We start from the raw sequence: 14347 nt of genomic DNA on the forward strand, positions 1-14347 counted from the left end.
GAACAGCAATTAGTGTAGCCATTAAAACTGAATCAACTGAAATATTTACCCATTTACTCGTAAATGAATATTTGTTGACAACATGAACCACAAAATTGTACTTTGTGGTAATTGACTGAGCAATATTCAAAGCATTTCTGCTTCCTGTAAAATATCCATGTAAAAATAGTATGAAAAACATGAATGAGCATATATACTGCGAGTGCTAATAAAATACCACTACCTTAAGTCTTGCATTTGACTCTTTCCTCCTTTTAGCTTCAAAGAGTTCATTCTGATATTCCTGTGCAAGTTCCTCATCCACATTTAGCAACATYGCATTTGGGTTCCTCAGAGTTACAATGGTGTGCTCTGCTATTCCCTTCTCAATAGCTTCATTAATTGCTATTACTGCAGCATGCACTAAAATTAAAAGCAGAATCCAGTATTTCAGGAAGCAATGAAAAATACTTAGTTCAAGTGCTTTTGATTCCTCTCCCACCTCTTTTTCTTTTTAAAGCAAAAAACAAACAATAACATGCTATTGACATTATAAACACAGAACTTTCTTAATTAGATCTGGGGAAATTGTCAAGCAACAAGAAGTCACTTAGCTGCTGTTGCAAGACAACAAAATAATTCTATTAAAAGTAGAAGAGTAGAAGAATCAAAGAACTACAGTTTGTAGGTATGTATGATCATGTGAGCAACTTAGCAGCAGCTTATCAAACTCATGTCCATTTGCACAGCTGCCCCATGCATGTTCTCACTTCCTTTAGCTTAAACCTCTGGGACTGCCACCCACCTCATTCGAGACACTTTCAGAACACCAGATTGGAAACCAAGCTGGAAACTTTCCACAACATATATTCCTCATATCCCTTTATTCCTACTGTTGCTGTTTCTTCTGATCTATTTGAAATGAATGTTTAACATATACGTAACAATTTATATATACACTTAACTTAGATGACAATAACAAAAACACTCAATCCCTCCTCAAAGGTAGCTTTGGCAGCATGTCGCTGTCTATTTCACTTTCCCCCTCTTCTCCCAGCTTGGAGTTACTATAGTCATAAGTCATTTCACTCACAGAAAATAAGACATATGAGTTACAGTTCATTACACAAACCCTATGTTACTTAGAAGGCAATCACATGCAGGAACTGAAAACACTTTTGGTATCATTTCTCTTAGTTAAGGCATCTTGTATGTCCATAAAGACATAAGGGACATACAAAAGTATTGTCTAAAGCAACTGTATGTGAAAGATTGCACACAAGAACATTCAAATTCCAGAAAGCCTGTCCCCAGAAAACAGTCAAGACTTCCCAGGCAGGGCACAACCCTGCATACCACATCCACAACTTTGCCTAGGACATACTGTCTCCTTTCCTAACTGAGGTCCCCCCAGACCGGGAAACCAAGGAGGATGGGGACACTGATGTACTGGACCCCAGTTCTGCTGCTTGCAGAGCTGCAGGACAGCAGCAGACTTCAGTGGGGAAAGAGCACCCAAAGGGCTTCTCAGGGTTCCTAAAAAGTTATTACATTGGAAGAAGGGAAAAAAACCCCACAGCACTTCAGTGCAGCCAATCAGCTCATTGACATTGCATTGCTGCTAAACCTCTCCTTTGAGACAACAGGAAAACTTCAATTCCTAACCAAATCCTCGACTCCAAACAAAAAACCAAGATTTTAGAAGCCTGAAATGTTTTCCCACACAGAAAATTTATATAAAAGTACAAACCAAAACCACTTGGCAGCTGAGTAAGATATAGAAAGTCCTTCGGGGGAAGTGCCGGTGCACCCTGCACATCCTTGGGCCCCAAGGAGGACCCTGAGATCGATCTTGAGGAAAGGTGTCCTCCAGAGCTGTAGTTTGTCTGGGTTGCGATAGCAGCTGCTGGACAAAAGTATCCAGGATATTGCCTAATGACAACATCCATCTCAAAGATTTTACAGACATTGCTGTATATAATGTAATTCCTGATAAATATTTATCTAGATACTACCTTGGAGAAGGAACACTCTAGGTGACCTGAGATCTTTTCCAAGCCTGTTCTTCTGCAGTTCTGCTATACACTCCTAGTGTGCCCTCCCCATTTATCACCAGAGCAGCTTGTCTAGAATTAATTTTCAAGCCACCAGTGAGATGTCAGGGGGAATATGTGAACACCATCTTTCCTATCTTATCAATATTATTTTGAAATTTGCTTTTTAGGTGGCCATCTAGTATGATTTTGCTAAACTGGAAAAAAATATCAGTAAAAGAACTTTTCTTCTGACTTAAATTTAATTGAGGGTCTACACATGAGCTTAGAGTCTTCAACTCCTTTCAGTGTATTAAGAAAATCAAAGATGCTTGTCAATGATTAGAAAACTTGAGTTTTTAACAAGACCAAGGAACACACAAGTTTAGTGAAGTAGAACACAAGAGCAGACCCCTGGAAGTTGAACATAGGCAAATTAAGCATAAAATGAAGCTGTGTGTTCTCAGAGAGGGAAGTTACTGGAACAACTTGCCTAGTTATCAGTGGATTTTCCATTACTTGGCATTAAATTCATGACTAAAAGTTGTTATAAAAGAGTTTTCTCTAGCTCAATTCAGTACAGCAGCAATTTCAAGTGGCTAAGAGAAGACATCACCCTCATGTCCTCATGCAATAGCACACATACTGGAAGGATGTAGCCTCTCCCAGGTGTGTAAGATGCCTCACTGACACGAGCAACATGCTTTGGAAGCAGCATGTTAGACACTTCTTCTGCAGGACCTCCGCTTCAATCCTCAGAAGCATGTGAGGGCTCCCATAACAGATAAGTCTTGTTCTGGGTCAAGGCATGTTATCTACAGCACACTCCTAGCCCAAAGAACCAGAGCCAGCATCAGGAAAGCCTACTTTTCTATGGAACACTGAAAACACTTCAGAAGTTATAAAAATCTTTCAGAAAAAGAAAGTCGCAGCCCTTTCAACTCTGGAGGAGAAAGAAAGCTTACAAGAAAAGTGTTTGATAGTCACTAAATCTCCGAAAACTTGCAAAACAAAAACAAAAACCAGCAGACAAAGCATCCCTCCTTTCAAAGACAATATTTTATGACCTACCTTGGCAAAAGCATGCACAACATTAAGTTATAGTAGGCTCCAAAAGATACAGCACAATGCAAATGAACATGAGGAAGCATGTTTTAAATTTAGATCTGGAAGTTTTAGCACATGTTTTAAGTAATGTTCTGAAGMAGCTTGTTTAAATTATGCTCCTTTGCCATTACTTTGCAAGGTCTAACAAAGTTGTGATGGAACTTAATTATAATGCAGCTTTTTATTTTTGCCCTGCGTTTAAAAGTTAGCCTACAGCACTATTGTTGGTTTTGTCAATGATCCACTGTACCACTGAATGTTCTCAACTGGCCCTTCTGTTCTTCAGTTTGCTGCTCTAAAAGGGATAATATTTTCAGAACAAAATAACTAAGCTCAAGCATGGATTTAAGTGGACATACTTTATTTGATGTCATTTAAGTTCAAGCAATTTTTTTTCTTTTTGATTTCATTCCACAAAGGAACTGAAATGCAGAAGACATCAATAGGCCTGGGCAGCAAAAAGCATTTAATTTTTCTTGTAAATGGAAGCTGTCAAATATAGATTTAAAAGCACCAGAACTGTGCATCAAATCACCTAAAAAGGAAAAGCTTATTTCTGATGTTCCAGGGGCAAGTGCCCTCCAGCAGAGCTTTCCCCTGCTGTGGGACACACCAGTAGTCGAAGTTGCCTGTGGAGGCAAGCGGTTCCTCCAGGTACCTGCCACCAGCCACCATACAGGAGAAAGTGATCCATCCAGTCCAGTGTCATCCTCACAGCAACCTGACCAGGTGTTTTCACAAGCAGCCCAACTCAGGTTGGGTGCACAGAGGGGATATCTTGTTCTAATAAAGGTCTCCCCCAACTGAATAGTCAAGGACTGGCTTAGCTTGAAGTCTAAGTCCCTAAGTCTCCTCGGCATTTATGATGATTATGGTAATGCTGTTACCAATAGGCTAGTTGCGCAGCCTATTACACACTGTGAAGTACATCTGATATTTCATTTCTAATTTGAAACTTTTCAGTTTAATTCAGGATGCTGTCTTCATTAGCCCATTGTACCCCAGGGTGTGGAGGCACAGAACACATCAGGACACTAAGCACAGGTGCAAGCTGGTAAGAAAAATCTTAGTTTCTGGTAGCACCTACTATGTGTCAATGCAGACACATAAGAGAAGACGTTTTCTGATCAAAAATGCAGACTGATGAATTGCAGAAGGTCTTATAACGATAATGCGATAGTCAATGAACACTTAATAAATACCAAGAAATATAAGTAAAAGATGGCAAATTAGATGAATTAAAATATATAGACAGAAAGTAATTTAAAGTTCTGTCAGTGCATTCGGTAGAAAATAGAACAGAAACCACACTTACACGAGGCTTCATCCACTGATAATTCACTGGCCAGAATCCCACCGATTTTACTAAAAGATGGCATCTGTATACCGTACTTCTCTAGCTCCTTTCGCATGTTGCTGATTTCTTCCTCTGTTTATATATACATATATATAAAAAAACTATTAACAGAACCAAATCTTAAGAATTTCTTTATGAATCACCATATCTGCAAATACATGTGCAATTTCTTAAAAGAGTCTGTGGCTAGGGATTAACAGTTTTTCCTCCCCATTTTGAGGGAATCTCTAAGATATGACAAGTATTCCATGTAAATTCACTCCCTTCCATCCTTCAAAGATTGACATTCATTAAAAATAGCAGCCTCCCACCTATTTAATTAGGATGTGTTCAGAACAACCTTGGTGGAGGAGAGAGAACATAATGGAAAATATGTACAGTGTTAGCAGATTTACTGGGTGAAGAAAATTACCTAATGTATGATTAGATAAGCAGTTTATTACCTGTAAAGTCCACTTTTCCGAGCAGGTCCTGAATCTGTGGTGCTAACCCTAGTTTGAATAGATACAAACTACAAAGAAAAAAAAAATTAGAGTAAAAAATTCTGCATGTTTGTTGAGGTGTCTGCTTTCTGCACAAGCAAAACAAATGTTTGTATTAGTATAACTGCCACTGAAATTCATTCTTTAATCCTTGATTTTTCATGGACAGATATGGAATAAACTTATCTACAGTTTTGTTTATGCTGTATTTTAAGTCTTACAGAAAGAAGTCTCTTTTGACTTGAAGATGTTTCAGAGAAGCATCTCTAAGAGACACTATCAATGTATCTCAGATCACAGGTGACATGTAAACAAGTGCAAAACCTTAACGGAATTAAAGAAATTAAGAAACTAGCACTGGGAAGACCAAGGTATGAAGGCACTTCAGTACAGCTTATAGCTTTGGACCTATGTACTGTTTTGAGTTAAGTTATTATATCCTTATAATTAAAAGCTGAAGAAAGATGCACACAAATCACTGACATCCTTGTTACTAAATGTAGATGAACAAGGACCTATATGCCCATCCAAGCTCCCCTCACACACTTATGTCATTACTTATTTTGCTTTTGGAAAATGAAGTAAGCTCAATGTAAGAGTGCTTTCCAGGAACTAATGCTTTTGTTTCAGCATAGCATGAAAACCTATACTAATTATTCCTAAAGCTCTGTAGTGGTATCTAAAAAACAGCTGAATAAATACATATTTTATCCATATGTCCCAAATACAAGGCAGATAWTTATCTACAAAAAAGGGGTTTCTATAATTTATCAGTGAAACACAATGAACAAGTGAGTTGTGAGCAGGGCTCAACTCTCAGCAGGTAGATTTTAAAAATAAAGTGTTTTAATAACTTGTTCCTTCAAGAGGATCATTTTGCCTCTTTTTTTTTAATGCCTTTACCCACAACTTCGTATGTTGCAGATGTGCCTTGTGGCTTGGGGTTTTGCTGAGGGGCATGTTTCCTTTTCAGTTTTCTCTTCGCTACTACTGAATTGCAGGATAAGATCTCAAAACAAGTATTTGTAGCAGACATTTATTTTTAAGCACAAGAGTCAGTATTTCATCTGCCGTGCTACCACAGCTGCTCCTCCACCCTATCACAACCCAGACAGAGGCAAAAAAACATCTCACATATGCAAGAGACTCTTCCGATTGCTACAGCCCTCCAAATCATTGCAGCTGCTATTCTCACCTTTCAAAGCAGTCTTAAATGCAAGTTAGCTATACCAGGAAAAAAACACCTAACTATAGTATCTATTGAACCAGGCCCCCCCTTTACCCTAAACTGCCCACCAATCTTTCCTTGCAGGCTTTTAAAGGTTTTTACTGCAAGTTGAAGGCAAGGGCACAGTGCCAGCTGCAGTGCTCGCAGCACAGGGTGTCGGACCAACAGTTAAGAAACCAGCAGCACTGCAGGGACACCTTGGCTTTTCAGGGGTCACCACGCTGGGGAGACATGGAGAAGTGGTCTGAACTTTAGGGAGTCCTGGTTTTGCTGCTCAGCACTGCAGGAGGATGCTGAGGGTTTTACCCTGCGCTCCTTCATTCGGATAAACTCACTAGCCACAAGGTGGTGCTGAGAATTTGCTGCGAGTCTTGCGTGGCGCGCACGGACACTTCTAGTCTGCAGTAAGGTATAATTTCACGTGCAAAACAGCAGGCTTAACGCTCTTACAGATGTAACTTGAACCTCAGAGAACCCATATAAAAATCACAGGCAGAGGGACTGGAGTTGAGAAAGCTGGATATGAGGCACCAGGAGCAGAGGAGAAAGGGGAAATGGCAAATCCCAGGTGCAATTCCCCTTGTGCTGCCCACACACATACACTGAACTGCAGTTCTGACAAACCAAAGGTTCTCAGATCTTGTCATTAAGCTTAGCTCATGCATGACGCACCATCCAATATTTTCATGCCTACATTTGTTACTTATTAAAAAAAGTGTGCTCATTATTGCATCACTTCTTAGGAAAGCAACAATTTGGCGCTGTCAAGCTTCAGAGGGATAGTTTGTCCAAAACACAGCAATCTGATTCCAAAAATTATTTGTAAGCTAAATATTTAAAAAAATTTTTTTCTAAGCACAGCTATTTAGGAAAAAGAATCACTGTTAGCATTTTACTTCAAATGAATCAGTTCTTAACTTCATTTAGGCCAAGCCCTAATCCAAATCAGCTTTTATAAGAAAAATGGTACAAGAAATGAGAACTAGACCTTTGTTTTTCAAGTCTGGTCTTAACTATCAACAATTTTTTCCCCTTTTCAACAGGGAAAAAAGCGTAAGAGTAATTATATTTAACAGGAATCTAGAAATTGTTTGCTAAGACACTCCTTCCTGGACACAGCTGTGATGTATCTGACAGTGCAAGTAGTTTCACATATTGTAAGGGCAATGTTCTCCATTTCAGGCTTGAAACAGCTCACCCTGAAAACATGTCTAAACCATTTTGCTTAGAGTCATTGCCTGTCTTCAGGCCCTCCATCTGCTCAAAGATCAGCAAAACCTCAAAGAACAAAGACATTCCCTATGAAGTGTTAACATTTCAGATGTCAGAGACTTTCTCCCATTACTAGAGTTAAGGTCATTTTACACTTAAAGGGCCAATTATTTATAATTTTAGCAACTTTAAGCGTTTCAGTTAAATTATGCATGCTGACTGTGCTTCAGTCTGAATTCATTTTGGAAAGCCTCAACCAAAAATGGCTTCATGATTTCCAAGAATGCGATGAAGACAAAATATCCTGTGTTTTAAAAAATTTCTGTATTTTTGTTGGAAAGCTCAGGGATCCTGATGTCTGAGTAACAACTTGATAACAGCTAAGAAAGAATGGGAAGTAGGTCAACCTTTCACCTCAGAAAAAGTGCTTAATTTGCCCAAGCTTTAAGCCTTTGAAATTTGAGCACGTCCTCCAAGATGTATCAGAATTTAGCATTTAAACCCTACGGTGATTCTTCATATAGCGATCATGTTCATATGCTACAGTTGCAAAGGAGAAAAGTTGGCTTGCACTTGCTCTTTGTGGATGATGCAGTGCCAGACACAGAACAACAGGGACACCAACTTTTCTAAACCCAGCGGTTACTGCGCTAATTCCCAGGTGGCGAGGAGAGGATGCCCTGACAAACACAGAGGACCAAGCAGGACAGAGGCAGCAATACGTGGCACAGGACCGGGGGAGCACAGGTTGGCAGGTCAGTGGTTCCAGCAACAGCAGAACTGGGAACAGAACTGGGTTCCTGCAGCGCCATGTCCCTCTGGTGCCAGCGCAACAGCGAGCATCACTGGCCAAGAGAGTGTCCCATCCCCAATTGCTGTTTCCAAGGCTGAGAGCCTGACTGCACTCGACCTATGTTGTCTGTATGCGATTCAACACAGACACTGGAGTCTGAGTGGAAAGACAATTGCAACATGCATTTTAGGAAAAGGCACGCAGATAAATGAAGCTTGACAACTCTTCTAATCTCACATCCTACATGTGATGCACACACAGGGCCCTATGCTGTCATGGGAAAGTCTCATAAGCAAAAACATCGCAGGTGCTTTCCCCCCCTTCCTGTGACTTGATAGGCTTTATATAAAGACAAACATATTTCTAAAATTATAACTCAGAACTACAGTCAGAGTTATAGCTTTGTGCTGGTATGCATCAAGGCAAAAATAATGTAAACATGATAAACTTGGAAGTGAAAGCCAAGATGACACTGACCGGTTCTGATACTAGCACAAATCCTGGCCAAGTTGGAAAAAGGAAAACTCCTACCCAAAGGCCAATCCATTGAAATCCAGTTTAAAAGCAAAAAGCTACATTGGCATTGCAATCATTAGAGAGATCTTAAAGATCTCTCTAACAGATGGCTCATCTTTCATGTTTCATGTAACATTCAAATCCACAGTTGATGAAGTCCTCCATACACGAGCTAACAAATATTTGAAAACCCCATTGAGTTCCACCCTTGTAAAACATCTGAACAAAGACGGTGACATCAGTGGAGGGGAACGCAGCCCACCATTTCAGCCTGAGCTGTTTAGCATTAGGAGCCCCACGTGTCCACTTCAGGAAATCACTTCAAGCTTACATAAGACACTTTGCTGACAGAAGCAACTGCACTACATAGTTTTAGGCAATAGCTACCCTCAGACGATCCTGGTGATACTGCACAGTCAATATTACACCAGGTGTAATAATATCAAGGGGCAGCACTTGTCACAGCTGACAAACACAAGAGTTGCCAATTCCAAACACTCAGCATTTGAAAGAAATATGTTGAACTTTGGTAGTATACCTTGTTTATTGGCACACACATGCTTTGTGCATATAAGCACCAGTGAAGTGCAGCAGTGTGCATCATTTCAAAGATTAGACTGTAAAATGTTTCAATTACAGCATATATTGAGTAGTTTCTGACCTACTCCCCTGGGGCAGTTGACATGCCTATGAATGCCATTAGGAACATAGAAAGAAGAGAGTTCGAGGCATAAGGTAGCTATATTTCTGCAAGCCTAGTATGTAAGAAATTTATGAAAGAAAAGAATCTCCATGTGCAGGAAATGAGCTAGGAGAGCCACAGAAGGGAGGAGCTGTCTGCCAACACCACCGTCACTCGCACTAGGGACAGGACAAGGCAGATGTTCTGTGCTTTTAGAGTTAAACATCCCAGGGAAAGGCTTAAGGCAAGAAGAAAAAAAGTCTTTAGCTGTACTTCAGTGATGTAACCAACACCTTCCTGACTTTGCATTACATCAAAGAGAAAGTTGCTCAGAACTTTTAAACCTTGGAAAATGTTATATTTCAGATGAATAACCTCAGAATACATTAATTATTTGCTCCTCTTTTGGGATAGGACTTCAGCATCAGTTTCACTCCCTGATGGGCACTTCTGCACCACAGTTATACTACTATTTTGCAAAGGTTTTGTTCATTCGTTTGTTTTTTGTCTTACTATGCACTTCAAAGTAATGCRTGCACATCTGGTGAAGAGGAAACTTAGTATATATACACACACAGAGAAGGATGTCTGCATTAAATTCAGTGGTCCTTCATTTCTATTTCAGAAATAATTTGCCCAATAGTCCTGACAAAGTTCAGCTTACACCTCCAAGTTGAAATTAATGAACTTCTAAATTGTGACAGATTCTGACATACTGGTTACCTAAAGACATTCCAGACTTACAATCCTAAATTTGCTGATTACTTTAACAATCACTCCCATCACCAGTTACCTTAGAGCATGAATGCAATATATCATTCTGGGTATGTTTTTCCTATCGTAGACATCTGTAGTCTCTGGATAAAAGATCTAAAAAACAAAGAACAGGCATTTAAAAGAACAGAGATTACTGGGCAGAAAAATAGCTAAAATGGGGTCTCTTTAGAATCATATCTTTGAATTATAGAAGCTTAACTTATTTCTATACAGTTATGAATTAAGTCTCTTCTGAGGCCCCACATTTTAATTTATCATTTATTTCATTTTCATAAAGAACATTTTAATGAAGCTCAAAAGTTACTTAATAGAAGGAAAAATATGGAAGATAAGCAGATAGTATTTTTAGCAAGGTTTTTAAAGTCCTGTGGCAAGATCTCAGCAAGTAAAATTTGTCTTCCTATAGACACCCAAAACCTCAGATACAGTTACAATTTGCAAAGCTTCATTGTGAACCATCATCATCAAGTATAGTTTAAAAATGCTGATTTCTAATCACCAGCATCATCAAATCTGTAAACACTGCCACCATTTACAGAGAAAGATATTCAGAGAGAGGAATGTGAAACAATTTAGCCAAAAAGTCGCATCATAAGTTTCCGTTCTGGTTCTACCACTAATTTGTTCCTGGCCTTGCTCCCAGTCTGAGGTTCCAGTCACTAAACGCTTTCTCCATGAAAATAAAATAGATGGCTTAGCTAGTCGTGAGAGCTGGCAGTGTGCTCCCATCGCATGGCCTGGCACTCAGAGCCGCGCAGTCCCACATTTGACAGAGCAAGACAGAGTGAGTCGGGAGCACAGTGCCCTCTTCACCATTTGGTCACAACTGCTTTGGCAGATTCAGGAGGCCTTTCAGCCATGACCCTCCTCAGCAACAAGAGCGAAACCTTTCGGAGAAGGAATCGCAGGGTGCAAATCAGCCAGCCAGCCAGCGAACTGAAGAGGCTAGCCAGAGGGTAAAGCCAGCAACACCCAGTCTAGAAGAGGCAGGGCCCCCTTGTCCCCCACCTGTACAGCGTTTCTGGTGGTAGCTACAGGTTCCCCTTTCTGGCCACAGGACAGCCCGCCTGCCAGGTGGCTCATGGGGAGATGAGTGCTTGCCCCAGGCTGCACATGGGTGCCAAAACCTCACAATAGCAGAGTGGATGTTTCCAAATAGACCTTTCTAAAAGAATTTTCATCCAAAAAAAGACTCACTGGTGCCCAGAAACAGCAGCAGAAGGGGAACATGACAAGTGGAGACCATGCAGACACACTGGAGGGTGCAAGGACAGTCTAGAAACAGGGCAGAGTCAGAGAAAACTAGGACACACATGAAGAGGAAAAGGCAGCAAGAACATGACAAGAGGTAGTAACTTAGAAGAAGCAAGTATGATCGCGTTTCCCATTTTAAACCATACTCCACTCAGACCCCTGCTGAGAGGCTGTACTAACAGTAAAATGCAGTTAAAACACTGCCAGCTTTCCCATTTGATTTCCCAGGACAGAAGCAGCCTGAGCACCTCCACCCATCGCACTCATCTTCCACAGCAGCCTCCACTCGGGCACACTGACAGCAATACCATACAACCGACATTATCACCGCTTTCAGCATTACCTTCTCTTTAGATTTGTGTCCTGAACTAGCCTTTCCAGTAGAGTTGCTGTAAACAACTACTTCTATTCAAGCAAATGAAAGGAAATCTCACCGAGTCTGTGCCTTGAGTCATTTTGTTTTCTATAATTTAAATGCTTACCTTAGGTAGACCAATGGACTCCATTGCTCTTAACCATTGCACAGTATTATCAGTGTGTCGAAAATGAAGGCCCGATCTCTGTTGGAAGCACAGAAGAAAGAAGAAAGATGAAGTAAATTCACTTATTGATCCTCCTGTTGCTTCCCAATTTATACTCTGAAGAAGAGTTCAGGGAATTTTCCCTCACTTGACCTGGAGACCAAACCATCACCACTACAATCCTGTTAGAGAAGAAGTGTAACACAACAGCCACATACTGTCTCATTTTCTTACATCCCTTAATCCAGATTTGTATACTTGTAGATGCACTGTGGCTTAAGGGATAATTTGTTCTCCCTTCAGTAGTCTCTAGGAATAAAGGTTGGCTGTCAAAAACCAGGCGCCACTAGCTCCAAAACATGGAAGTGGTAATTGCCCTCAGCACTACCATTAAAGCGCACAGATAACAAGCTCTTAGCCATCACTCAGGTCCAAGCTGAGACAAGATTTAACTACTGTGGGGAATTTTTCTTTGCTGTACTCATAGTGCACAACCTAAGGCTGCCAGTACCTTATCTTTTACAACACTAAATCAATGCCTAAACAAAGTAACGAATGGGCAACAACCACGCAAATCTATGAAAGTTTCATGAAAAAAGTCATCTCATCAACAAACCTCACTAAACAAAGCTAAAAGATGAGAGAATCTCAGAATTTCCAAAACCACATTTAAAGGGATTTCAAGTTGTACCTTGGGGGGGGGGGGAGGATATTTTTACCCCCCCCAATATCTCTATAAGCACCACAAAGCCCTACTGCAAGCCATTCATGCCAAGGTATACATGCCTCTAGTCCAAAAAGGGCAAAGCAATAAAGCATCCCTCCCACCTTGATTTACCAAATGCTGAATACAGGAGTCAGTATCTGCCCTCCCCAACAGCCTACAAAAGCACCAAAAGCAAAGCCAGAAAGTGCTTTTAAGAGCCAGGAGAAAGGGGGAAAGAAGCCTGAACTCCAGGTTTGGAGATTTTGAAGAGAAATATTTACATGTCAGCATGATTCTTACCTTATATAAACCACATGGGTACTAGAGAAACTGTTTCTACTCTCACAAGTAACAACCAGTAATTACTATATAATAGTTATAAATGTAAATATATATTTCTCAAATTTGCCTCTTCTACAGGTTGAAATAATGCACCATACCTGCATATGTATGTATATATTATTGAAGATTGTGGAGTTAATGAACAGTTTGCACATGTAGCAAGCTAAATGTAATTACTGGTAGCTTGATTTTTTTTCTTCTCAGTGATAAACTGGATAACAGAAGCAAACATACAGATCTAATGAAGTAAATGTCCTCCAATACAAGATGAGGAAAATTAAGAGTAGTTACCAAGTTTAATTACTGAAGTGCCTTTGGCTTCAAATCCTAGTGAGGAATAATTGTGTAAATGATAACTTTCATGTTCTCCCTAGAGCCAGAAGTATAGTTTGTTCAGCTTTAAAAACATTAACTGGAATTAACACTGTTTTTCCTAAGTATAAAATATTTCTAGCTTATCATACTGGCTCCATCATGCTACATATCTTCCCTTTTGTAATGACAGACTTACAGAAAAGGTTAACTAACAATGCACATGCATCTTTAAGAGGTACAAGAGAAACATTAAAACATTTTGTCTTGCTGGTGAGAAAACTGAAAAAGTTATTACCTTATAACGTGTCTGCTCCACATCATAGATTTTTTTGTCTGACACCACATTCGGGGCAAAGAATTTTGCTAGCTTGGCAAGGTAAACGCCATTTCTTAACCCTTCTTCCAGCTCAGTAGTAGGGGGCAGTTCTTCATCCAAGCAGACCTCCATCCACCTACAAACACATTGTTTGACAAACATTTTGTTATTTGTAATTTTAACAATATATTAGAACTGACATCTTCCCCCACACTCATCATGCATTTAAAAAAGCTACCACAAAATAATCATAACTATTAAGAAAAAAGGGCACAGGTTAAGAAAAAATCTCATGTTCATTAGCAGGACAGACCAAAGTAACTACAGAATCATATCTGCACTGGATGTTAGTGACCCATCGATAACCAGGACACAAAGCTCTTTGAAGTATATGTGAAATAAATTAGACACCTTAGGGGGCGTTTTCACACTGCTGCCTGAAAACTCAGATCTTTTGAACAGCGTTGGACTTTTTAAACAGACAGTAATTTAAGCTGAAATGAGGAAAAAAACACTGAGAACTGTTATGGATGTTTCAAAAAAGCACAAAACCAAAAAACAAACAAAAACACTAACGGCTCTGCCTGGGGCCTAAACCCCAAGGGCACCAAGGCAAACGCTGCCCTGAATGAGGCCCATTGCCTCAGAGCACCAGGGCACACCGCAACCAGAAGTCACAGCAATGGTGAGATTTGCAATCCGTAGCACTAACGCAGCTCATCCTCCC

At 40.1% G+C, this 14347-nt stretch overlaps 1 protein-coding gene across 3 annotated transcripts in view; it reads right to left on the bottom strand.

The window, feature by feature from the left end:
• The window catches only part of IQGAP2 (IQ motif containing GTPase activating protein 2), a 109305-nt gene that overhangs the window by 51217 nt on the left and 43741 nt on the right, over window positions 1–14347 (bottom strand). For all 3 annotated transcript variants that reach the window (XM_026067773.1, XM_026067776.1, XM_026067774.1), the window contains exons 2-7: window positions 13600–13756; window positions 11903–11980; window positions 10183–10259; window positions 4920–4987; window positions 4435–4548; window positions 224–402 (exon numbers count right to left, since the gene is read on the bottom strand). In XM_026067773.1, coding sequence (XP_025923558.1) covers window positions 224–402; window positions 4435–4548; window positions 4920–4987; window positions 10183–10259; window positions 11903–11980; window positions 13600–13756 — 673 coding nt within the window. The remainder of the gene's footprint in view (window positions 1–223; window positions 403–4434; window positions 4549–4919; window positions 4988–10182; window positions 10260–11902; window positions 11981–13599; window positions 13757–14347) is intronic.

Source organism: Apteryx rowi, unplaced genomic scaffold (genome assembly GCF_003343035.1).
Source record: "Apteryx rowi isolate R43461 unplaced genomic scaffold, aptRow1 scaffold_262, whole genome shotgun sequence".
NCBI lineage: Eukaryota > Metazoa > Chordata > Aves > Apterygiformes > Apterygidae > Apteryx > Apteryx rowi.